This window comes from Streptopelia decaocto (assembly GCF_964273445.1).
Source record: "Streptopelia decaocto genome assembly, chromosome: 2".
Classification (NCBI taxonomy): Eukaryota; Metazoa; Chordata; class Aves; order Columbiformes; family Columbidae; genus Streptopelia; species Streptopelia decaocto.
Genome location: NC_138655.1, coordinates 107034565 through 107061037, shown reverse-complemented (window position 1 = coordinate 107061037; position 26473 = coordinate 107034565). Strand labels below are relative to the sequence as shown.

The 26473-nt window shown below is 40.7% G+C and overlaps 1 protein-coding gene across 1 annotated transcript in view; it reads left to right on the top strand.

Moving 5' to 3' along the window:
• HECW1 (HECT, C2 and WW domain containing E3 ubiquitin protein ligase 1) overlaps window positions 1-26473 on the top strand; it is a gene marked incomplete at its 5' end in the record, with an annotated part of 197544 nt that overhangs the window by 126597 nt on the left and 44474 nt on the right. The window contains 8 exons of the mRNA XM_082044587.1: window positions 1636-1737; window positions 7058-7208; window positions 12318-12448; window positions 15144-15265; window positions 18025-18210; window positions 18836-18970; window positions 25573-25678; window positions 25881-25977. Coding sequence (XP_081900713.1) covers window positions 1636-1737; window positions 7058-7208; window positions 12318-12448; window positions 15144-15265; window positions 18025-18210; window positions 18836-18970; window positions 25573-25678; window positions 25881-25977 — 1030 coding nt within the window. The remainder of the gene's footprint in view (window positions 1-1635; window positions 1738-7057; window positions 7209-12317; window positions 12449-15143; window positions 15266-18024; window positions 18211-18835; window positions 18971-25572; window positions 25679-25880; window positions 25978-26473) is intronic.

Below are 26473 nucleotides of genomic sequence, written 5' to 3'. Positions count from 1 at the left end.
GGGACTTGGTGCTGCAACACCTGTAGTAACAGCACAGTTTTGAAGGGCTAGGGGGTGGACTTTTAGCACTGAGCAATAACTTACATAACTCTGCTGTCTGTTCAAAACATGCAGCAGATCCAACTATGAGATACGCCCATACACAAGTGGTTTAATGAAGACATTTAACAGGCCATACAGTATCATCAGAGCACCTAGAAGAGGGAGTGTTTTCATCTAAGTGATTTTTCTCACTTCTGGATGGTGTGAGATTTTTTTACAGTTTTCTACAAAATTGGCTTCTGTCTTGTAGCCGTTGGTTGTTTCTCTTTATATAAAGTGTTCATTCTCAGGCTGTTAAGATTCTGACATTAAGGACAGCTAAGCCAGCCAGCACACAGTGAGTTTGGCTTAGCTGAATGGTATGATTTTTAATTTTGAAGTATCTTTGTGTAATTTTCTGGTGATGTTGCAAACGCTAAATATATATATATTTCTTTTCCTCTAAACTGCATCTTTCCGATGCACGTAGATGTTATATTTATGGAATTCAGGTTGTATCTGTATTAACAGGCCCACCTGGAGCTGGAGGTTATAGAGAAGAGCTGTTACCGCACAATATGGAAATGTGTCCATTAGTAGGATAAACAGTCCTGGTTTCTAAGGTTTTAAGGACAGGCCAAGAAGGAATCTTAATTCTGGAACCCCTGAAGTTTTAATGTGCAGGTTCCTTATTTTCGCAGTAAAGTCTAAGATAAGGAATGCTTTTTCATCTCTGTCATAAGTTCTTAATTTCATAAAGGATTCTATAAACATTAACTGGATCTCAAGCTACTTATTCCTTTTAACAGAACGTGAGTTTGGACATTTGCTTAGGTTCCTTTTGTTTCATATTTGGATACATAGACATATATACAATGTTAGTGTTTAAAAACTTCCTCCGCACTGTCTACTCTGTGTCTCTCTTCTTCTTTCCCTCTTCTGTATCTCAGGTCTTCCTTCTTTATCTCAGATCCTGACTATATCTCACTATCTTTTGTCCTCTTCTACCACCTGTCTCCTACCTGTTTCTGGTCCTTCTCTCATTCTCCCTCCTTCCACCCAAGATGGACTCCTTGAATTTTGAAAAAGACCTATAGAAGGGGATGATCTTCTGCTTTGCAGAGACTGCAAAATCCTGCCACTCTGGTCCACTTACGCAGCCATTGATCTTTTGGAAAAGCAGAGAAAGATCCAGGGCAGCTTTTAGCCTCATATTCCGCTGATGGGATGAATTAAAAGTTGGAACCAGGATTTTGCGTGTTCCTGCCAATTTCTGCAGAAGCTTGAGTTTGGTTGTACATGCACAGTATTTCTCAGAGATCAAGCCTGATTCTTCTCTCGCTTACACTTGTGTGTCTATGAGTCCAGAATCTGGCCCATAATAGTTTAGCATTGACTCAAACCTGAGCTCAGAGCCTTGACTGCATTATTTTAATAATTCTTTGGCATATGAGTTGTTATTAACATAGTGCCCGAAAATAGGAATAACCAGATCTGCTAATACACCAGGCTACCTATTTTAAAAATAATCACTTGTTTTACAGTAGCACATTTTTTGAACCACATTGTGAAAACAGTGAATGACTGTCAATGTCTTGAATATCTTGTCCATAGGTGATTGTCCTTTACTCCATAATTCTCAGCCAGTCAGCCAGCTTCCTTCTCTGAGGCCTGACCATCATCACTACCCAACTATCGATGAGCCTCTTCCGCCAAGTAAGCTTTAGTTTTTTAACTTATTGCATTTTTCAGCTTTTCCTGTTAACTCAAACAGTGTAGAGGTCAGTATGTCTTTCCAATTAACCCCATCTGTTCTGTATATGCATCTCCAGAACCCAAGCAATATGCCCTTTTGTTTCCCCTATTTGATCCTGCCTTCAGTTGTCGTCATGTTATTTTGAACAAGCTCCATAACCTTCCCTTTGCCTTGGTCCCTCTTCCTTCTTAGCTGCTATGAAATGAAAATAACATTTCCCTGTTTCCAGTCAGTGTGTTTAGACTGGAATGAGTGGGTGTCTGTCAGGTGTTCCAAAAGCCTCACTGTAAAGCTTTCTGGATGGTGTATCAGCAAAGTACTCTGATTTTTCTGTAATGCTTGTCTCCAGGCTTTCCATAACCAACTTCAAAGATGGTTTGGGATGGCAGTCCCTGTGGTCTGTCAGCTCTGCCTGCAGGTCCAGTGGGAAACTTTTCGCAGTCAGGATGGTCCTAGGACAGACAAGTCCAAATCTGAGCAAAACCAGCAGAAGCTGAAAATAGGCAACTCACGTAGAATGTGCTGTCTTTGGATTTGATAATCGGTAAATTTTATGTTCATTGTGGACTGTAATGGTGTCTGCCATTGCATTGGATAAAAACGAGGAGGTCATAAGTAACATGATCGGTTAGCAGGCTGAAAATATGGGATTTTTACCAGCGGATCAACAGCTGGAGATGTTCTCACTCTTCTCTGTAGCCTTTCCCTTGTATATTCCTGGAGGACTATCCTGCTTTTTGCATTGGCGTTAAGTGCCCAGCAGAGCGCACTGTGTGCTCTGCAACGCGCTGCTGATCCCCGTCAACTTCAGCACATGATTTAACACCTAAAATGTGCAGTGCCTCAGAGAAACAACCAGGCGTGTAAACAAAGCACTCTTATTTTTTTCAAAGCCCAAGGAGGGAGCACACTTATTTGGCCTGTGGTGCCCTCCACAAATAATTCCTCGTTTACCAACCATACTGTCAGTATTCCCTAAGCCAAAAATAGCCCCGATGCTGGCATCAGCTGCGCAGTAGCGTGAATGATTCAAATGCCTTTAGCCCAATGAATTCTTATTGGAGTCCCAGTGTGGCTTGCCAGTGAAAGATGAAATGGGAATGGTTACCTCTGTAACAGACAAATACTTCTCTTCCTCCCACTCTTACCTCAACACTTTGTGAACAGGGCACATTCCCCATTAGATGACTTAATGATAGGACACTGACACCAACTCAGGTAAACAAAACATACTGTGAATCTGTTCCGTATTCTTCCATCACCAATTTAATACTTTTTTCCTCTTTCTTTTAATTGTCCCGAAAAGGCAAGTATTTCTACTATTGTTTTTCACAGGTGCTTTCACAACAGAGTTTAAGGACATGAAATGCAATGTGGGATGATACAGTACAGAAGTGATATCCATTTGTGGGATTTTATTTTAGAATTTCCATATAACATAATTTTTACAATAAAGGCTGACACTGTGAGCTTAACTATATTGATCTTAATAGGAATAGTTATTTTGGGGAGGAAAAAGTTGAATTGGGTAATATCACCTAGGAAGCTCATTTCCAAAAACTCTACATGAAGTCTTAAGGTAACTTAGAAATGAAAACCATAGCCTTAATCCAGAAATATTTCCTCTTTTAGCATTTAGTCTCCCTATCTCAGTGCCTTAAATGCCTCTTAATCCTAGAAAAACAGTTCTTCAATCCCATGAAATGCGGGAACTTTATACTTTAAACCTGAGTTATATAATTAAACCTGGCTTACTTCTCACATGCAGCATTAGCTACTCCATAAGTAGAGTTAAAGATAATTTGCCACTGCTGCAAGTTCAGTGCTGACTGGTTTTACTTTGGTGATGGAGAATCTTTTGGACAATCTTCTTTCTCTTGTGAATATTTTTCTGAATAACTTTGTTTCATCGTAACCCCACAACAGCTGGTCTCAGGAAGAAAATTCCCTTTTGGACAGTTTTATTTAGAAAAGGTAGAGCAGATTAATTATCTATGTAGGAATGTTATAAACGACCAGTCTGAATATGAAGGCCTATACGCAACTGACAGAAGATCTGCAGAGTTTTTATGGCCTCATGATAGTGTTAATAGTCACCCCTTATTATGCGTGTGTTTGTTAATACTGCTGGAAACCCTACAGAACCGAAGCTAAGACAAATGCGTGTGCCCAATTCAGAGCTGCTCTTTGCCGAAGGTGTGGCTGAGCTTGGAAAGGGAAAGCATATTTACTTGGTCCCACCAGAACTCTGGTCCTGCCAGAAAAAGTTGTGTCTTCTGGTATAAATCAGAGCAGTTTCAGAGGCTGCTGTGAAGTATAACTCGGCTGATGGAGGACGATCACTAGAGAACAGAACCTGTCCTGTCCCCAACCTGTGCTCCAGCAAGCTCTTAGTGTGAAGGTTAGATGGAGGTTAATCTCTGTTGTAGTCACAGTCTTATTTTGCCTGAAAAAAACAACAAAAGACCCTGAGGGGATTTGGCCACTTCCTAGATCACCTATGCCCTGAAGTAACATGAAGGAACTTGAGCACATTTCAGAAGCAGAGTTCTGCCTGTCAGTTCACCTGTCAGCCTGTTCCTCTCTCTGTGCAGGTATCCATCCACCTGTCCACAAATCTGGTGTCATATGCAGCTTCAGTGACTTGTGTGACTTACAGGTTGTCTTGTGGGAAGGCAAAAATTGCACCTGCCACCTGTGTACAACAAAAGTATCAGCATCTGTCACCCTCTGACAGCCTTCCTGGGTGACAAAAAGAAGAGTTATTCAGCTGATTGGAAATGCTGTTGCAAGGAGAAGTACTGCGGCAGGTTTCTCAAAAACCACATCGCACAGAGTTCCTAATATTTTAGCATGCCAGTGCAAATGTCAGTGTATGGTTTCACGTGTATATACCCATAAAGCAATGAATAAAGTAGTGCTCACAGATAGGTGTAGTTCATGTCTGTAGGTGCTGCTGCTGGATATCTGGTATAACCAACAGAGATAGCCTTCCTGAAGTTGTAATCCTGTCCACATGATCCTGACCTGATGTTTTTGCTGTGACCTCCAAGCTCTGGACAAGTTTTGTTGCTCCTAGATTTCTAAGTATTAGGCTTAGGAGCTTAGGAACTCCCAGATGCATTTAATTAGAGACACAGCAACATAACCTCTAGAGCCAGTAGAGCACAGGGCTGGATTATGAGAATCCCTGTTTGACTGTGTAATCGAGTAGTATTATTCTTACTAAGTGTCCATCAGCAGGCTTCAGAGCAATATGACCAGGTAGTGTCTTCTGTAGGCTGCCTAGAGTGTGGATCTACAGCATTGTTTACAAGTTTCTAATTATCCATCAACCCTTATTATTCTCAGCTTGTTACATGTATACTACAACAGTATGGGGTGAGAGCTAGGATTTGTCCTTTGCCATACAACAGCAAGGAAGAGGAAGATCTTAGTGATGTTAAGGTACATCATGTCACCTTTGATCTGGGCAAGATTATTTCCTTGAGGTTATTGCAGATAATATATGGCTCCAGAAGGACCATTCCCCACCCATGGAGGTACACCTACTACCAGTGACAGCGTGCTCAGCAAGGCTCTGGCCATCAGCCTTCCTCATGTGTCAGTCTGATTTCCTTCAGTGTTCATCTGTTACACTTGATGTGCTGGTTTTCACTGTCTTATGTTTTAGACATTGTTTTCACAAAGCTGTGATCTTGTTCTTGGAACAGCTACAACATTCTTGGGAAACTTTACCTGGTGGGAGGAAGAGAGAGTCCTCTACTTAAAATTATATAGTGATGTTCACAGTGAGAGACACCGTATGTGTACCTGTGGTGTGACTACAAGTTTTGCATCAATAAGGACTGAGGTACTTACAGGCAGCTTTGAAAGAAAAAACACAGGTGCACGAGGGTCTTGTGGGTTTGGAGCCTTACAGAAAATTTCTCTAAGGACTCCCAGTATCCATCTTTTATGGTTTGTGGGATTAACACGTCAGGGACAGCCAGCCAGCCATAGACTTAAGATGGCCCACACTTGGCTGGGAGCAGCCCACGTGTGGGAACTGAGTTTAGCCAGGGTTAGCATTCAGGGCATGGGAACTGGTCGTGAAGGATAGGTTTCCAGACAGCAGGAAGAGGTACAGCTTCAGTCCTACTCTCCTGAAGTATGAAATCCAGCTGATCCTGAATTTGATCATAGAAAGCCATAGAAGAAGGAATGGACTCATCAGGGAGGAGGGTATCATAGTAAGAGTATGGGAATAAGAGGAAGTGTTCATCCCCAAAGGTAATCACAATATCTGATTTCGTGTGTGAATGTGAGGCTTGTATATAAACACGTAGAAAGTATGTGCATATATTTACATAGATATGTCATCAGCTGATGCATCATGTAGAAATATGAATCTAGCAAGCCTAATTTATATCACTACTCCATACATTCCAATGAATTTGGTATGTGGCTTTGCTAGCTAACTCACTTCTGAGTTTCTCCCGTTACAAACACTTTTTTTATTAACATTACCATTTTCCACAAGCCATCATATGCCAAATAACCTTCAGTTTTCGATCACAGGACAACTTAAACATTAGTAGGAAACAATAATGATGGAAGCCTCAATATTATGCTGCAAACATTTTCAATCTGGTTGGCACTCATCAAAGCTCTAGATTTATAACACTAATCTGTTTAGAGAGATTTCTAAGGATATGTCCAACCAAACAGCGATCAGTTTTCAGGGGAGCCTTTAATTGCTCTATGATATCATTTGAAGCCACCATATAAAAAAAAAGTGAGAAATGAAGCGTTTGTTCTGAAACATAATAAAAGAGAAAACATGGGGTTTGCCATATAAGCTCAGATGTAATCCATTTCTACTGAGGATTGGTTCTATGTGGCTACCCTGACCTGCAATGAATCCAGCCAACTAGTATTACTAATTGAAAAATTATCCAGCCCTTTAAAAAATGTAGCCACTATGTCACTTCTTTTCATAGTCTATGGTAGTGAATTCCATAGGCTATGTGCTGTGTGTGAAAAGTTCATGTATATGCATATACGGCATATACATATATATATAGACAAGCACATAGTATATATACACGGTTGAAGGTATCCTTCAAATACATACACATAATATATATTGCATGCATGTAGACTTTATATATAGTATCTCCTGTGTGTATATACTCCGTCTGTGTATATGTATGTGCGTGTATGTGTATCTCCCACACTTAGGTTTTCTGGAAGGCATCACACTGACAGCATCACCCCTTCCTTTTTTTCCAACCCTAGATTGGGAAGCTCGGATAGACAGCCATGGGAGGGTATTCTACGTTGATCACGTCAACCGAACCACCACGTGGCAGCGCCCCACAGCCGCAGCAACACCAGATGGGATCCACAGGTCGGGCTCCATCCAGCAAATGGAGCAGCTGAACCGGCGGTGAGCACTTGCACCTATATTCCCCTTTTTCCACACTGCCCCAGTGGCTTCCTTTCTTCCTTGGTGCATCGCTTTGGCTTCCTAAGGATTTATCTTTCCTCCTTGTCAGAGTCCAATGTACACATTCCTGTCCCTGCTACTTATGTCTGTCAGCCTGCTGGTGTGCCTGCTGTGTGTGTCCGGTGCCCAAAATCTTGCCCACATGGGAAGCGCTGTTGAGTGAAAGATATTGCAAAACATTTCAAACAGCAAGAAGCTTTTGGAAAACTTTTTTTTTAAATGACTCCCAGAAGAGAAGGGAGTATTATTCCAAAAGATGGAGTCACTTTTGCTATTTACTGTAAGAGCAGTATTGATGGGTCAGCATCTAGTGCTGCTATGCTGCAGAGGTTTCTGAGCTGACTGCTATTGAAATAGTGTTGCCATATCAGTGTGGCATTTCTACTCAAGGCCTGTTGAAAGGTCTGTCTCTTTTTCCAGGGCAGAGCACTGCTCTAATAGGACTGTACACATTTCTAGATACAGACAGGTCTGCTCACTGTTGCATTGGGCCCTGTAAATCTGTCAGTTCATTCTAAGCTGTCTGAGATACCTCTTTAACAGGGTGCGCTCTTTCCCTTTGTTTGACTAGTCCACACATAGATTTGTGTATCATTTCCTTCTCATGCTTTCTTTTTGGACTAAAAAGAGAAAAAATAGAAAGTTGGCCAAAGATCCTCCCTTTTTACTTCAGAAGAGGTTGGTTTTTTTTATTCCCCACTTACTGTAATTATATGGTTGCTAGAAAAAGACAAGCAAATCTGAAATTATATTCAATCGTAGCATATAAAATGCCACAAAAGTTTTGTGGTCCTTTTTTCTGTGCTAAGAGAAAGATCTGCAGCTGAGAGAAGGATGCAGAGTTTCAAAGTACTCTTTTCAGAGTGTGGAATGGTTCGGGAGTTACTGTGTGTAAAGAGAACTGAGCCCTGAATGATGACAACTAGAAAGTTAATATAACCTGTGGAGAGCAAACCAGCGTTCTTAAAGTGGTTGTTCTGCAACATAAGTTGACACCATCAACACAGTCTTGAAGAATTTCTCCTTTCTTCACCAAACTTTTGGATAGCATTTCATAACTTGCATTATATCTTGCAGAGGTGAAAGACCTGCTCAGTATTTGTTTTCCTTATAGCTTAAAAAAAAAACAACCTGAAGAAAGTAAATATTTACTGTAGATTTATTTCAAAGGATTTACATGACTGCTCTGCCATTTAGCATTTGTCTTTAAGAGTGATTTGGGCCATGTCAAAGCTCAGACTATTTGGTTGCCACTTAAGCAAATTGTCTGCTACAAAAAGCGGAAAGCTCTGTTGTGGACATACATCAGCTCTTTTAAAATTATTTTTTGAGACTGAACTCATGTAAGTTCGGCACTAACAGGAAATAAATAAGTGCTTGTGAGAGTCTGCATAGGAATTTACCATTCTGTTAGTTTAATGCAGCATAGTTGTTAAACCAGCTATCTGAAGGGTAGGCATTGTCTTTGTGACTCCCTTGCTTCAGACGTTGTTATTCCATGTTTTCATGTAGACTGCCTGGCTTTCCTGGTGATGACTTGATTACCACTCATTTGTCTTGGGAACTGACAGTTAATAAGGGCTGACATTCTTTGAATCTCTCTGTTTTCGGTATTCACATCTCCAATTGCAAAGCGAGAAGTATAGAGGGTTTTCAGCAGTGGCATCTCTCTCCTTACCCGAGTCCCGTTGGAGACCAAGCACTTTGCAACTTAATAAACATGAACTATCATGGCTTCTTGGGACAGAGGAAAAAAGCTGATGATTCTCACTGCCGAAGACCTCTGTTGAGTGGAGGAATTGAATACAGAGGTCTCCTATTGTTGCCAAGTTTGGGAACATTTCCTGATATTCTAGTGAAGGAGATTTGTACTGAATCTCTGAGCAGTTGTCCAGTGGCAAGTTGTTTCTCTACTTTTAACCTGGCTGATATAATGTTTATATTACTGTTTCTCTAAAGCTAATTTCAAATATTCCATGTCTCCAGATTTCAGGATTGTGATGAAAACAATTTTTCATAAATGGTTATTATCAACACTGAGGAGGATTGGGTTTTGTTTTAAGCACTCATTTTAGAAATACTGTTTTGTTGTATTTCAAACTCCATTATTTGATATGTTCTTCAGCCAGCACACCTGAGAATCATTTTAGGTGAGGCAACAGCAAATATAGGCCTTGCTGATAGTATTAGCAGCAGCCTGAACTTTTGCTCTAACCTCATACAAAATTTGGACTCAAAATCACTTAGCAGTTAGAAAAAACTTGGCGACTTTTCTTTTTAAACCAATCTACTCACTTTTTGGCTTCCTGGTTTCATTTGTTGGAAGGGAATGGAGAGACCAAAATATTACAAGGAAACCTGGTATTTCCAGTCCAGCCAAAACCACAAAGCTTTGGAAATTCAGCTTGGGGAAGGAAAAAAAAGAAACAAACATAACAAAAGCAGATGAAAAAACCACATAGCTGTGATTGAGCCTAGTCCTGCTTTCCTTCTCTGCTCTGAGCTTCCCATCAGCTGTACTAGCCACTTGAGGATATAGAGGATGCAAAACCGGAATTCAGGTGTTGGGCAAACTCCAAAGATATATCTATACTTCTCATTTTAAAGACTATTGCATGTTTTCTACAGCACTACCTGATTTGCTTACTGTTGGTGAAGCAGATAACAGCCCCTTGTTTTCAAGCTCTGTTGGAAAAATCCTTTGCACCATTTGTGTGTCCAGACCTGTCTTTGCACTGATTTAAAGGATAATAAGTAACAGAAGAAATTATAACTGTAATAGTTAAGACAACCACAGTGTGGTATTTCTAAACCTCCAGTTCTTTGACTAATCATTTTAAAAGGAGACTGAAATTTCCAGAGGCATTCCCGTAACTTTTGCACTTCAGTGTTTTCTCCAATTACTTTGGCATTTTCTGGTATTTATATAAGATGATTTTATGGTATTGAGACCCAAAAGAAAAGTGTAGCCTTTTGTTGGCATACAACTAGTGTTACTCTTTAAGGTTTGCCAGTAGGGATTTTCTACCATCTAGTTAAATTGAAGCTACAAGGTTTTTTTTATATGTGTGCTTATATATATCCCTTGATTATACAAAGTGCTTTTTTTTCCCCCCCTTTCTGTTGCATGTGGGTGTTGTAAAATTTCTCCAGTACTGGAATGGAAAGTTCATTCAATTGCCTGCAGTCAAGTGAATAAAAATACAAAGTGTGGGTCTAAAGCAGAGGGTTTAAAACTGCAGTAAATCCATGCTGTTGTGAAACCTGCTATCACAAATTGCTTGTAAAGATGAATGTTTACTTAAACACAAAACCCCCAGTTTAAAAAACAAAATGAAACAACTTAAAAAAAACCCTTCTGAAGCTACTGTTTATAAGGCTGTCAACATATGCACTATGTGTGGCTTCTAATGACTCTTGAGTACTGGAGGACACACGTAGTACTGTGAAAGTTATTAAAACTATTAAAACTTTTTTTTTCTTCATTATCTCCAGCCCTTCTGCCCAAGATTGGGTTGCAGTGGGCTACTGGAAATGCTGTCTGTTGAGAGATCAAATCCTAACTGCTTGCCTTTAATAAACCTGTGTCACTTTTGAGGAATTAACTTCTGACTAACTTCTAATTTGGGATAAAGTGTGTATTAACAAATAAAGAGAGAGATAGTAAGTACAATTTGCAAGTCAGAACTTGAGCTGAGGAGAGAGAAAAGAGTCTAAGTCAGGAAAATGAGAGACAAACAATGCTGGATCAGATTAAATGCAAGCAGTAAAGCCATCCTGGTTTATATACATACATACAGAAATGCAATCCAGAAATAAGGATTAAAAATATTTGGGTGGAGTAAAACCTAATTAAAATAATTAAGAGAGCCTATTTTCTTTCCTTTGCTTTCTCTTTCTGCTTCTTTCTTTCTCTTCCTCTGCATGCCTTCTGTTTTATTTCTCTCTCTGTATATCAAATATATTTTCTTGTTCAATATGTAAGACTTGTATTCATAGCTTTCCAGTAGAACCAAAGAAATCTTAATGTCTCTTTCATCTGTCTACGTGAGTGAAAAAGTTAACTAAAGTTTGTTTTGTGTAGTGTGAATTCAAAACACTCCAGGTTATTCCCACAGCCAGGTGTGTACTTTGTTCCTGATCTGGTAAATTATTTAGGATTGGGATCATCCCATTGGTATCAACTAGTGTGGCAATTAGTTCCATGATCGGTGTGGAAATTACATTATATTTTTTAAGGTATTTGCAGATTTTTATTCAGAATTATCTTCCATCATCTTCCTCACTGTTTGATCTACTCTGTTTTCTCTTCCTTGTTCTCCAACTAGTCACCACCCAAGCTAAATGCCCATCCCACTGATTTCCAGAAATGAACGTAACACTTGCATTCTCACACTCTTCGCTCAGCTCATGTGTTACATCCTATTCTACTTTTCTGTGTCTGTCATATCAATAAGACTGTAGCTCTTTGAGGTCACACTGCCTACTAGTTTACATTCCAAATTGCCTACCAAAATGGAACTGTTCCCAAGTGCTGGGCAGGCAGTATTGTAATAAACATTTTGTGAACACTCTTAATAGCCTTTACCTTTTTAGGGTTGAGCATGTGCATCCAATAATGTAATAAAGAAGACTGAAGCGTACTCGATGCTTCACAGGACTGATCCTTACTGCATTGGTTATGCTACCTTAAGACTAAATGAGAGGAAGAATTATGATACACCAGTACTTTCAGGTTCCAGACATTCCGATCTTTTAAGGGGAAGCTCAGCAGCAACCTGTAGCCTAAATACCTGTGTAAATTCAACCTTTGAGTGCTCCTGTAACTATTTGTTAGTCAGTGGAAAATGCCATATTTATGGAGTAATGGTTTGCCCAAGTGTGAGTAGCTGCATGAGCTGAAGGAGTCGAGCATGCTCTTACTCTGTCATGTGCTGAATACAGAAGTATTGAAATAATTCAAAACCAGTGCTGCTTGTTAAGGTAGAAAGCACCAGAAAGCTGTTCTATTAAGTAAAGTATGTTGTTCCTTTCTCTAAATGTATGTAGGTACCAAAATATCCAGCGAACTATTGCAACAGAGCGGACTGAAGATGATGCGGTAGTAAACAACAGGGTGGAGAGAGTTCCCACTGGAGGAGGAAGTGATTCTGAGGCAGAGCCTTCCCAGACAAGCTCAGGTATGGGGAAAAAAACCTATTGAGTGGCATGTTCAGTGCTGCTCAGTGATGGCATTCAGTTCTGGGGATATCTGCACTTCTCTAGGAGACTGGAACTTTACTATACTGAGTTGCAAAGCTAAGTAAAATATAAGAGGTTTAGACTTGAAGCTACAGGTTTCAGACCACAAGCTAAAAACTCAAGGCTAGATACCATGCGCCTCAGTTCTTTTTTAACAACTACTAAGACAGACAAAGCATTTTTACATTAGTAAAGGGCTATTTGAAATTAACACGGAAAAAGCGTCTGTTTTTTATTCAGCTTAGTAGCTGCAAAAACAACAATGTCATATTTTTAGTGCAGTGTGATTTTGATCTTGAGTCATTGCAGTTTATTCTCTCTGGGTGTTGCTTCTATGTTGCCACATTTGCCCATATGGTCACACCTGTGGTGATCCTGGCATTGAGGATTAAATACTTGTGTTTTTAAAGCTGCAGTTTTGTGATAGCTATGAGCTGATCTAAGTGTGGGCTGCCACTGAAGGAGGCACAGCTGTCCTTTAGCTCATCACTAATACATGTGACAACACCCCATACCAGAGCAGAAAACTCATCTTTCTGATAGATAACCTAGTTTCTTGTACTTACTCTTGTTTTACAGCCAGATTGGTTCTTTCATCTGGGTCACTGGATGACCAGACAAGAATGAGTATCTCTACAAAGAAGAGGAGAATGTGTACCCAGGGCAGGGTCGGATAGGCAGGGAACTCTTCTGCTCTTTTTGGTGGTAGTCATACTCATATTTCTAAAAACATTTGTGAAACCGTAGCCTAAGCATTTATTTCAGGTAAAAAACATCATGAATCAGACTAGTGCCCACTATACAATTTGTGGACACGCAGAAATTACTGTCTGCTTTGTTTGAGAACTTACATCACCAAAATGAATGGCCAGTTCTCTTCCGTTGGATCATTCTCACCTCCATCTAACTTTGTGCTCTATGTGGTCTACTGGAAGTAAATCTGACTTCTTGGCATCCTTTTGCCATCCCACTGTAAAGAGCACTGGCAAAGGAAAGAACCAACACAATGTCTGCTTGAATTTTCTTAATGTTCCATGTTGAATAGGAAGAATTACACAGAGAAACAGTGAACCTCTTGTTTGTTTGTTTTATAAAAAGAAAAATACTTAAGTTTGCCTGTTTATTTTCCTGATCCAGTAGGTGGTTTTAGACTGAAAATCAATTTTGACCTAAGATGTTTAGTGTTTGTTATTCAAAATTTCTTTACAGTCTTTTGTATTGCAATTTATGGGAGCCTTGCACCTACACTGGATATTATAGGGGGAACCTATAGTTCAGTTCTGTTAGTAGCTGAAATGGAAATGAGGTACACATTCTATTATTAGTATTTAAATTATAACTAATCTAGCTATTCCTTGTAATACATATAATCATTTACTATCATAGCTTACATAATAAAATAGTAATTTAATAGAAATTGCTACCAGTAAGTATTTAGGTCAGTTTATTATGTGACATTCACTTTTTTGTTTTAATCCCAAAGAGCTAATGAGTATGACATATGTCATTTCAAGTTATGAGGAAATGGTTTTTGCTATCAATAATTGCTTTGCTTTTGGGAGGAAAAAGTCAATTTTTATAAAATGCCAAGAATTAAAAGATCAGAGGTGATGCAAACCACACTAGAATAAGAGAAAGTTTGCACTATGATACATTTGCTATTTGCCTTTTAATTAAAATGAAAAATGTCTGAAGGAATACAATTTAGGCACATAAATCGAGATTCTAAGCCATCATAAATCCATTTAACTCTGGCAATGGATCCAGTCTACAGTTTTAAGTGGATAGAATAATGTGGTGTATCTAGCAGGGAGAAAAGAAATAATAGTTGATAAGAAAAGATGGGAATCTATGATTATCATGTTGATGATGTCTGCATCCAGTTTCCTTGGACTGCAAATACAGAAGTGCAAACTCAAGCTGTAAGTCTGTGGTAAGAAACATTTTTCTGGTGGCTGTAGAAGATGAAGGAGTTCCCAGTCTGCTGAATTTATGTTCTCAAATGCTCGATTCTGCTTCTATGCTTCATGAATTGACACAGATTAAAAATAATCCCATTGTGTCTGGTTTTGTTTTCTTCACTATACAAGTCCCCAAAACCGTGGACTTGCCAAAAATAATGCAATTACAAGCAAAGGGCAATGCTTCGCAGTACCAACATGGATGTGAGTGACTGAGCAGGGCGTTTTCTTAACCCAGTTGTGCTGCCAAATGCTTTTTGCTGGCGAACCCCTCAGGCTGGATTGGGAAATCAGATCTCTCTAAAATCAGCAGTGCAGGGAACCAGTCAGGACCTGTGTGACAGTACTGAACCAAACCATCAGCTGGTAAAACCTTTTGTAGTCACATGGATATTTAGAGACAGTAGTAGATATGACACAGAATTTTATAACATAGAGAGAATCATCCAGCTCCTGACCTGCTGCAATAAACACTGCATCACTAACCATAAGGAGAACATCTACCCATGCGCCAGCAGGCTTGTCTTGGAAACACAAAGAAGTTTGGTGCATTGGGCAGGATGGTGACATTTTTATACCATCACTTTTGCAGGCATTCAGTGAAGGTTAAATAAGAGACTGCACTTGCCACTACGTTAATGAGATTTTGCTGCTTTTTTTTGTTGTTGTCCAGAGATTAGGAGGGAAGGTTCGCTTTCTCCTGTGAATTCTCAAAAAATCACCTTGTTGCTGCAGTCTCCAGCTGTGAAGTTCATCACCAATCCTGAGTTCTTCACCGTGCTGCATGCAAACTATGTGAGTAATTATGATTTACTCTCTCACACTACTGGTTTCTGAATCCTAACTCTGCACCCCAGGCCTTCAGGGAGAATGCACAGTGAATTTGAATTGTGTGACTCAGGGCTCAGTTGTCCTTTCTGATCACCAGACAGAGTTGGGGACAGCACAGGCAGGTTGCTCCAAGGAGACTCTTGCTGGGTTTCTGTCTCACACAAAGAATTCCCTGGTAAACAAAAGCTCATGAATGTTATACTTCCAGAATAAGCAGGAACCTTGGTTTCGGCTTGGTTGATTCTGTTCCTGCTGCATGGAGTGAGCTTGTTGCCTTTCAAGCCACGTTCCTGAGAAATCTTATTCAGATACCACTAAGTCTCAGGGAAATAGAGGGAAGGGAATTATTAATAGAGGGAAGAATTATTGACTCCTGCAGTTTGCACTCACAAGAAGCAGGTGGGCAGAATGCAGTCAAAGAAATACTAACTTGTGTCCCTGGAGCTATTTTGTCTTGCCAACCTGATGCGGAGTGGAAAAAATGTAATGATAGGTCAGCCATGAGGAAGCAGATAGGGAAATCTCACAAGCAGATGCAGTCCTAGTTTTCTATACCTTGATTGTAGTTCTGCTGGACATCTACATGTGACTTCTGGATATTTGGAAAATCATCCGTTTCTGGGTAGGAATGACCTTTCTTCTTGAAAGGAAACTAAAACACTTCAGGAGTTGCCTCAGCACAGGTCTTTAGCTAACTACAGACCTCAGGTTTTGGCTGTGGCGCTTTGCAGTTTGAAACCAGCCGTCCAACTCCATCTTTCAGAGATTATTGCTCATGAGATCCTGCAGAGGAAGGGATATATTAACTCATCTGACATTGCCTGAACTAGGTCATGGAGTGCTCATAATTTCTTCCATTGACAGAGTAATATATGATGATTTATAGCTGGGACCAATACCATTTACGTTTGGCATACTTGTTTGCAAAATGAGCAACTGAATCCATAGTGGTATAAGAAACAGCTCACAAGAGACTGAACCCCAATTTTGTTTCTCACTGAAATAAAAAATAGCCAAGAAAGGCCTTCAGTTTGAGCTTATAAAGTTCTCTAATATGAGAGCCAGAGTCATCTATTGAAACATCTGTCAAATGGTCATACAAATTCCACTTGTACAGAAATAGTGGCTCACATAACTTTTGGCTTAACATGGTTGTAATACCTTAACCACAAACTCCTATTAAAATTTCAAGCTATTAATTATGCCAGTGAAGTTGGGATTGGAAAATATTATCCAGCCATTAAAATTAAAAGGGAAAGACTCTCATTTTTCAAATATTTTATTTCCATGGAGGGTTAAAGCTACATTACATTTTTTGTTTCCCTAGTGCAGCTAAGAGATACCCAAGTCATCGATCACACATTCAATCACACTTTAAATCAGAATACAACTTCTGTCATGGGTAGACTGGGATCTTAGCAATTTGTGACCATGAAGGTTTCCTGGGTTATAACCAGGTCATATCTTCAGGGCAGAGATAATGTCTCTGTGATTTCATAACATTTACCAACCCTTGTCATAATTAGGGACCCTGTGCCGCAAGGAGTATTCTCTTCTCAGCGCTACCACCACAATAAATCCTTATATAATAAAGATAATACGTTTTATTGCATTATAGTCATTAAAATACACTAGAAGTACACAGAAATTGAGACTGCAAAGCTGTTGGGTCAGATTCTCTGGATGGATGACAGGTGTGCATACTGGGGCTCACTTCACTGGAATCACGAATCCTCCAGTGATCCTTTATTGCTCTAGTGAGTAACTACATCCTTTGCCCTGACCAGCAGAACCAATGTACTCATTTTGTCTCTAGCAAAATGCTGAGAAGGGTTGCAGATTTTTGTAAAGTTTCCTACCCTGTCTTGAGGAGCCTTTTTCCCTGAAGTAAAAGATCCCAAGAGTAGCCTGTGGATGAGAAAAAAGTGTTGTCACCACAAGTGTAGTTTGTGGTGCTCTGTCATTGAGTGCACTGTGGCAACAAATATAGTTAATTTTGGCCTCTATTCTGCAGCCAGATCAGCACTCAGATCTGTATCAGGGCACGTTCCTTTAAGAGGCATATTTAATGCCCATTGTGAGATACAACCAGCTGCCTGAGGGGTGGCGTTCATCTGACTCATGAAAACATCTCCATCTGACATGCTTTGTAGCCATTGCAGGAAAAACTATTCTGTTCCAGGAAATGATTCATATCTTCCAAAAATAGACAGTTAAAAGTGTCTGTTTCTATCCTCTGGCTAGAAAGTGACCATAAATCAGGTAACAAGCTTAGATGTAGACATCGGCACTGCAGTCCTCCTAAGTTCCTGAATCTTATCTCAAGCCTCTGGATTTGAATTATAGCATAAATACATGTTCACAGCTGTCTTTGCATCTCTCTGGCATCATCTAATCCCACAAGCAGTGTTTCTGTTGGCCAATGAAAGCAATGCATCTTGAAAGTGTGGTGCTTTAGCTGACCATCTTTTTGGAGTGCATTAGAAAGGAAGTTTATGCACAAGCTAATTGTGCATGATGTGTGGGATGTTTCACTTTCCAGATTATATTTCTTACTTCTAGGTGTTTGTGTGAAGGAGTTGATCAAAACAATGATATGGAGATGGTTCTTGACTCTAACAGGATTTGTTTCAGTTCCCTGGGCATATGTCCCATGAAATAACCAAAAATGTTTTTTTTGACATCAGAACTGATTTTCCTCACTTCTCTTTTCCATCTCATAGAGTGCCTATCGAGTCTTCACTAACAGCACCTGCTTGAAGCATATGATTCTGAAGATCCGTAGAGATGCTCGTAATTTTGAACGCTATCAGCACAACAGAGACCTGGTAAATTTTATCAACATGTTTGCTGATACCCGACTGGAGCTTCCACGGGGCTGGGAGATAAAAACTGACCAGCAGGGCAAGGTAAGAGCACCAACAAAACCTGTCACTTTTTTAAGACAGCCCATCAGACTCCTTGACCACTAAAGGTTTCTTCCTACTTGACTCAAAATTAATGAAGGTTTGGTTTAAACAACACAAGCAGCAAGCAGAGTTATTTTAGAAGCAGAAAAAAGTTTTGAGAACAAATGTTTGGAAGCATAGTGATGACCTTCTGCCCTTCTGTGGAATATCTTGCCATAGCAAATGCAGCATTGCACTTAGAAAAAAGTTCAGGCAAGTTTAGACCTGTTATGACTGCAAAATTTGGCTTAGTGTCTCTGCCTCCAATGAAGCTTTGCTGAGTGACTTCTGGAACCACCAAGCAGGCTAAAGCTGTGTTCCTTGATACTTTTATTCTCTTCTGTCTTGTGTACTTCATGGCCATTACACATTGATTATGACCTACGCAGCTTCAGGTATTTTCCAAGAGCTATTCTAGCTTCAGCTAAGAAAGTCCTGTCGTTTGCAGGTATCTTCCATGGACTGTGCCTGAACAGGGTATTTCTGACACACAATTGCCAGTGGTTTTCACTTTATGATCCTGCAATTCCATCACAGTGTGGGCAATCTTCTTACCAAAAAAAAAAATCATTCCTGTGTGTTTCAGTCTTTCTTCGTTGACCACAACAGCCGTGCTACCACTTTCATAGATCCCAGGATCCCTCTGCAGAATGGTCGTCTCCCGAATCACCTGACTCACAGGCAACATCTTCAGCGGCTTCGTAGCTACAGCGCTGGAGAGGTAATGGTGCTACTGTCAATGCAGTTACTTTTGACAGCAATCTTTTGTGGAATTAAAAGCACTTCTTATCATTGGAATGTGTTTAAACAGACTGTCTTGTGGATTTTTATCTTCCAAAGGAAATAAGGGATATTTTCTCCTTTCTAAAAGGCTTATTTCAGAGCTTTCTGGTAATTAAGGTTTATATTTTGACTGTTCTCAGAAGAAAATAATAAACAAGTGAAAGTAAATAACCAAAACTAAATGATGGCAAAATAGATTTTAAAAGAAGAATCCATATTTGACATCCTAGTCTTGCTTTAGTCAAGGAAAGCCATTCATCATTTTTATAGCCAGATACTTCAACAGCCTTATATCTTTCTTCATTCCCCACTGTGACACTGGGCTCTGAAGAGATGATAGGATGTAGTAATGGATATTGAGGTTTGCTTCCCTAGCTTTCAATCACATTAAACATCTCTCCTGTGTTTCATGGGGATGATTTTTATCACTGAGGGACATGGGCAGGACTGGTGAAGCATAAATCCTGCGTTTGTCTCGTGGATATAAGGATGAAAAAGTACCAGCAATCAGAATCTTCATATAGCAAATCCATGTAGTTGAAGATTTGTGAATATTGAAGCTGAATAGAGATGAATTATGGCCAAAGGATCATCTTCTTCCAGAAATGCTTGTGAAATTAACATTAAAATGTATTGCAGCAGGACACCTCAACACCTTCCACTGCTAAATGGGGTTGGGATCAGGAGCTGACTAGGTTGTGAGGTTAGTAGTTCAGGACCAAAGGCAGACCAGGCAAGCAAGTAGCACCATATTTTCTGAAGATAGAAGTGTATCAATGGATCTGTTTCAATCATACCTTCCCATCAACTTAACAACTTCCCTCTGCCAACAGCCTGCAGTTTAGTGTTGTTATTGTGACTGAATTATTGACAGCAACATAAAAGTCACCTGCATGATGTTTCATATTTGGCTTAATGCTTGCCTGGAGCTTGTTTACAAATTCACCGTGTCAGGGACAGAAGCACTGCTGAGCAATTCAGATGACCTAGCCCCAAAAATACACTTGGTTTTGCAAGTGCTCACAAGTGCTGGCAAAGAACAATTTGCAATAAACCCAAAATAACAAGCACAGGGAAGGGAGTAAAAAGCATTGAATACTTCTGACTAATGATTCTCTGGGAATCTTGTACACTGTTCAGCCAGGCCACTGATTTAGCATGATCAGCCAGTGAAACAGGGATGTCTGTCTAGGGAACCATCAGCACTGGAGCGTTCATCTCGAAGCCCCAGTGGCTCAGCTCCTATGGTGCTTCTGCACCCTTGTCACAGAATCACAGAATGTCAGGGATTGGAAGGGACCTCGAAAGATCATCCAGTCCAATCCCCCTGCCGGAGCAGGAACACCCAGATGAGGTTACACAGGAACGTGTCCAGGCGGATTTTGATGTCTCCAGAGTAGGAGACTCCACAACCTCCCTGGGCAGCCTGTTCCAGTGTTCTGTTACCCTCACTGAGAAGTTTCTTCTCATATTTAAGTGGAACCTCCTGTGTTCCAGTTTGCACCCATTGCCCCTTGTCTTACCATTGGTCGTCACCAAGAAGAGCCTGGCTCCATCCTCGTGACGCTCACCCTTTATATATTTATAAACATTAATGAGGCCACCCCTCAGTCTCCTCTTCTCCAAACTAAAGAGACCCAGCTCCCTCAGCCTTTCCTCATAAGGCAGATGCTCCACTCCCTTAATCATCTTTGTTGCCCTATGCTGGACTCTCTCCAGCAGTTCCCTGTCCTTCTTGAACTGAGGGGCCCAGAACTGGACACAATATTCCAGATGTGGTCTCACCAGGGCAGAGTAGAGGGGAAGGAGAACCTCTCTCGACCTACTAACCACACCCCTTCTAATAGCTGTCATAGTCAGTAGCTTCTCTTCTGGAAGTGCCTGCTGCTCCGCTGGAAGGGCTCCCATGGATTTCCGAGGACTTTGGATCAGTGCCTGAAAGCCCACCATTTACAAAGAAAAGATTCAACCTTTTGCAACTCAGCCCATTTATGAAGACCCGTATGTTCCATGCCATTTCTTCCAAGTATACTTAGCTGTGCTTTGTCCTATAAATCATGTCTGTAGGGACACACTTGGGGCTTCGTCCTGGCCATGTGTCAGCTGTCTGCAGTCCAGCTGGTTTCTTGGCTGAGCAGGTCCTGTGGCCTCTGGAATTTGTCACCAGGACAGTATGAAGGACCAAGAAAGACAACCACCAGTTTTGAACATTATGTACAGATGTCAAATGAGCCTGAAGGAGAGCAGAACAGTGCAGCTTCAGTCATGACTGCTTGCGGGTGCCAGGGAGGGTATAGAAAAGAGTGAGGGTAATGAGAGGAAAAACTCCACCTCTTGCCTTGGCACGCACACCTGACATCCTGCCCAAGTGCCAAAAGGAGTTGTCAGTGTTGTGTGGACTTTCCAGGGACTTTGTGACACTGAGTGATCAGCTGAGGAAAGAGCAGACAGAAGTCATAGGCAGATGAGCCCAAAGTGGGGAAAAAAGAAATACCCCAGCTTCACACAGCCAGCAATGGCTCTTAGCTGCATCATCGTAAATAAATTATTATTGTTCTAGGAACCTGCGATCTCAACAGTGGACAAAAGGAGCGAATGTGATGTCTGTAGTTCTTAGAAAATAAAGATGTGTTTAATCCAAGAGAGGACAGGCATTGCAAGAACTAAGTTTAGTGGTAAAAGCCAAACCAGTTCAATCAAAAGGTGAGATTGAAATTCAGTGAGAATAGTTAACCATAGGAACGAATGATAATGTGAGGGTTGGGTTTCCATTCCTTCATACTTTCAAGCCAAAACAAAAGCTCCTTCCATTCCCTCTAAGGGACCTTCCGTCTGTAATGGAAATCAACATGTATGATTACAGGGTAGAGATTTTAAAGACAAAAAGAAGATAGAAGTAGGCATCCAGAGTGGAGAGGCAAGAGTTTCTGGTTAGCAAGAAAAGCAGAGATACTGGGACATAGCAGTATATAAATCTTCTTACTGACCCAAACCACAAGCAAGCACCAGAACTCAAAGAGGCAGGAGCTTCTCAAACCCAGTAGTGATATAAAACCCAGGAAAGGGTTTTAGCTAACAGGAAGGGCTCCTGTGATAGGTTGAACTCTCTGCTCCAGTTGCAGCATCCCAGCATCAATTGCAAAGCTGTTAAACCCTGCCATAAATCTGTCAGATTACCCTGCACTAGATGAACCAGGTCACTAAATCATTAGAGGGATCACTGTTTGTTTTGTTTTGTTTTTTTGATTAGATAATAGTTTGCTAATGTAAATTGAGTTATTCAATTAGAAAGCCAAAGTAGACAAGGCAATTGTGATTAAACGCTGAATTGGGGCAATCATTTGTACTATATTAGCTAAAAGATTGGAAAGAGTAGGTTAGCAAAACAGAAGTTAATTAGACAGCTGGGAATTTTCCTATTGTGTTGCCAGAGCAAAATTGTTTAGGGGTGTAAATTTGTGAAGACCATGATCCAAACGCAGCACTAGTGATGCCTAATGATGGTGATGGAAAAGCGTGGCACCAGAGTGTACAGTTTAGTATTTTAGGGTGCTTACAGAACTGAATTCTTACAATCTAGTTGACATTAGCTGTTAAACCAGAACTGGGAAGGGGGAAGTGAAGATTTCTCTTCACAGGCTCTAGACACATTTGCTTTCAGAATTCTTGCTACAGGAGAAATGTTCAAGCACACAACTCAGCAGCACTGGAAAGCTAACCAAAAAAAAATCAAGTGACGTGAGCAAGGGAGAGGATCCAGTCACAGTCTGGGCAGAAGTACCATGCAGTTCCCAAGTAACAAGCAAATACTAGCTGGTGCTAATTTTTGTGGGAGAGTGGGGTTTAACTGCTCTCTTAAACCTCCCTTTCCCCCTTCCTACCTTTTATTCAGTAAAGCTATGTGTAGCAACAAGGGCACAGGATTTTTCTTTACCAAATATGAGTCAGAGACAAGCTTTAAAAAAAACAGACTCACCCACCACCCGCACTTGCACACAAGCCCGTTCTACAAGGGGCTGGGCAGAGGCATCCTCACCTGGTCTGCAGAGCGACCTGGAAGAGGAGAAGAGCAGCACAAGGCGATGCCTCAGCACTGTCCCACACATGCTTGCTGACAGCCCACCACAGGCTAGAGGGTGGTCTTGACTGCGCTGCCCAAGTGTCGAGATTTGATTGCAGGGTGACAATAAAACCATGGCAGATGTATTGTTAACCCCCTCTCCCCCGTTATCCCCTCCCTCTCCCCCCTTCCCACTCAGGACAGGCAATTTGGAGGGAAAGAAGGACTGAGAGAAGAGAGTTGGAAAAATTAAAAATGTTTTACTAATGCTACTAATAAAAATAGAGAAAATAATACAAAATATACAAAACCAATCTTGAAAATCCTGGCAACTGCTCTGGCAGATGTAGGGCTGGCACCCGGAAGTCCCTAGGCCTCAGTTCACAGGGACAACTTGCAAGGTCCTCTCCTAAAGTCGGCCATAAGGAAAAGGGATGAGATCCTCATGATCTCCCACTTTTATATGAAGTATCACGTGAATGGGATGGAATACTTAGTTGGTCAGTTTCAGTTTACCTCCTGCTTGCACATCTCACGAGATGCATCGTTATCAAGTGACCTTGCATTCCATTGCTATGTCTACCAAAACATGTATCTAGCTTTTCAGAAAACTGCAGTTAGTAAAAAGACTTTAGCTAACAGGGAAATTCACTAAAAGAGAAACTTGTTTTTAACAAAACCAGGACACCAAGAAATAGCCCTTCCCAGAAGGGCTTCATGCCCACTGTGGCAATGGATTATTGGGCACCTCTTGCACCTAAGCTGCCTCCTCCTTCCACAGCATAAAGTCAATGCCATAAAGGCCATATGGTGCCTGACAGGGTGGTTGCCTTCCTCACAGGGGGAAAGCTGTGAGCTAAACTTGGCCCAAGCCAAACTTGCAGTGTCAGGTGGCTCATGGTGGTGTGAGAAGGAGACAAAGGCAGAAGATTTAACACAATACAGAGGGACTGAGTGAGTTCTGTATGAACTACTTGAAAGTTCTTCCTGTTTTTCAAGGCGAGAAGGGTTGGACTAAGGTTAGCACATCAGCCCATTGAGTACTACAGGTTTGACCTCCCTGACACCGTGGTAATCAGCAGATGCATACCAGTATAAATTGTGTGCAAGTAAAATCATAGTTCGATGATGGAGCAAAACATTCCCCATGTACCTTCACAGCAGTTTTGCATTTTCAACTATAGTACGTTTAATTAGAATCATTAAGATTTTTCATTGTTTAACCTCTGTATTGACACGTATCAAGTGCATTGACTAGTATCTTGTTATATATAAACATTTTGTGCTTTATGTGCTCCAAAGGCAACTTGCCAGTCACATTTAGCTTCTTGGTTTTCATTTATATCCAGTTGGAAGACCTGGCATTTGGCTGTACCACTGAAAACGGGTTGGCACCATTTGCTTGGATGCAGAGCTAAGCATTTAAAATATTGGAGTGGGGGCAATTTCTTCCTGAAGTGTTTGCCAAGTACTACAGTTTGTGCAGTGAGAAAAGAGCAGCTGTTAGCCTCATAGAATGACAATTGGAATTCCTGATGCATATTGTCCTGAGACAGGGCGTCCTCACACTGGTTTTGTAGCAGTGTTTCTCTGTTGGCTTCACTGTGGCCATATTCTGGAGGAACACATATGAGAGAGAGGTAGATTCCCCTCAGCTTGCACAAGTCCCCAGAGAGTTACCCAGCAAGTAATGACTTACTGAAGACAGATTGTCAGACCTCATTGTATGACTTTTAATATCCTCGCATCTAAGTGCTTTCCTACCTGTTAATGTTTCTGCCTTCCTGACATGATTCCCTTCACTAGGTACTGTGTTTAGGACAGTGGCATTCTTTCACTGCCTCAGTTAAGTAGTAGTGATAAATTTCCTTCTTACTACTCTCTTTATCAGCTCTTTGGTTTATGTTCTTTTTTCAATGTATACGATTCGACGTCTATTTCTGGTGATGCACGTTAGGCAACGTCCTTTCGCCCTTTACTGTCCTGTGATCTACGTAGATATACCTACCTCATGTTATTTCCAATATTTCTCTTCAACAATGCTGAGTGAATATGTTGCAGTTTCTTTTTTCAAATTAACATTGCTTAAAAAAAAACAGAAGTAAAAGCAGTTATGCTAGAACAAGAGACTGTATGATGTTACAGAGGTTTTCTTTTCATTGAACCAAGGAACTCCATTACTGCAATACTTTTATTAACTTCCATTTATTTCTGGATTCCATGCCTTCACTGCAGCATCAAAGAGGTGTGATAGCTGTGTATAATGGTGTCCCTCCATTTGGAAGCAGAGAATTACCTGCGTTTTTTAATTTGGCTGAAGTATAAAGCTATAATTTTATGCTGGCTTTCTGTCCTTCAGTCAGTCAGCGTCATGGACCATTTTGAAGGTCACAGAAGTAAAGATGACAAACATTTTTACTGACTGACGTGCTACTTATGGTCAATTTTGAGCATTCTTTCCCTTTCCTCTGATGCTGTAGGCCTCCGAAGTCTCTCGAAACAGAGGAGTTACTCTGTTGGCCAGACCAGGCAATAGTCTCGTAACAGCTATTCGAAACCAGCACCATCATGAGACGTTACCTCTGGGTAAGCCAAGTTTCTCTTTGCTTTTAAAAGCCGTGCTCACAAAGATGCTTTTGAGAACTTCTCATCAACCATACATAGTGCTTCATGTCACCCTGTGCCTCACTAGCAATGCAGCCGGTGTGCCCCTGCACGGTCCGGTGACATGACCAGGACTCCTCAGTGGTAGATAAAGCTTCTGTATTTCTTTTTTTTCCTTTTCCAGCTTACAATGACAAGATTGTTGCATTTCTACGCCAACCCAACATTTTTGAGATGCTGCAGGAGCGTCAGCCCAGCTTGGCCAGAAACCACGCACTCAGGTACCACTTTTTTCCAAACTGCTGAAACCAAGTTCCAGGAAGGAACTTCTTGGAAGTTCCACTTCTTGGAAGGGGGGAAAATAAATTCTGGTAACTGTAGTACAAAAGATGAACTTGAGCCCCATACGTAACTGTGACCATTAAAGACTAGGTGTGCACCACCAGAATCTATGTAGTTACTGTAGTTATTTTCCACAGACACCCAAGAAGTAAGAACCAAATTAACTATGGGCAAATAGTGACATATCTGAATTCAACTGGAAATATTACTGAATAGCAGAAGCTCTGTCTTCACCTACAATTATCACCTTGCTTTTCAGAAAATAGGGTTAAAATTGTGTTTGGATGGAAGTCAGCAGTAAAACCCCAGTAACTACAGCAGAACCAGGATTTTTTCTCATGGTTGGATTTACACCCATGCCATGGACTTAGTCACCCTAGATTTTATGAAGAAATAGGAACATTATGAAGTAGATTGTATTCCTGTCTTTAATCT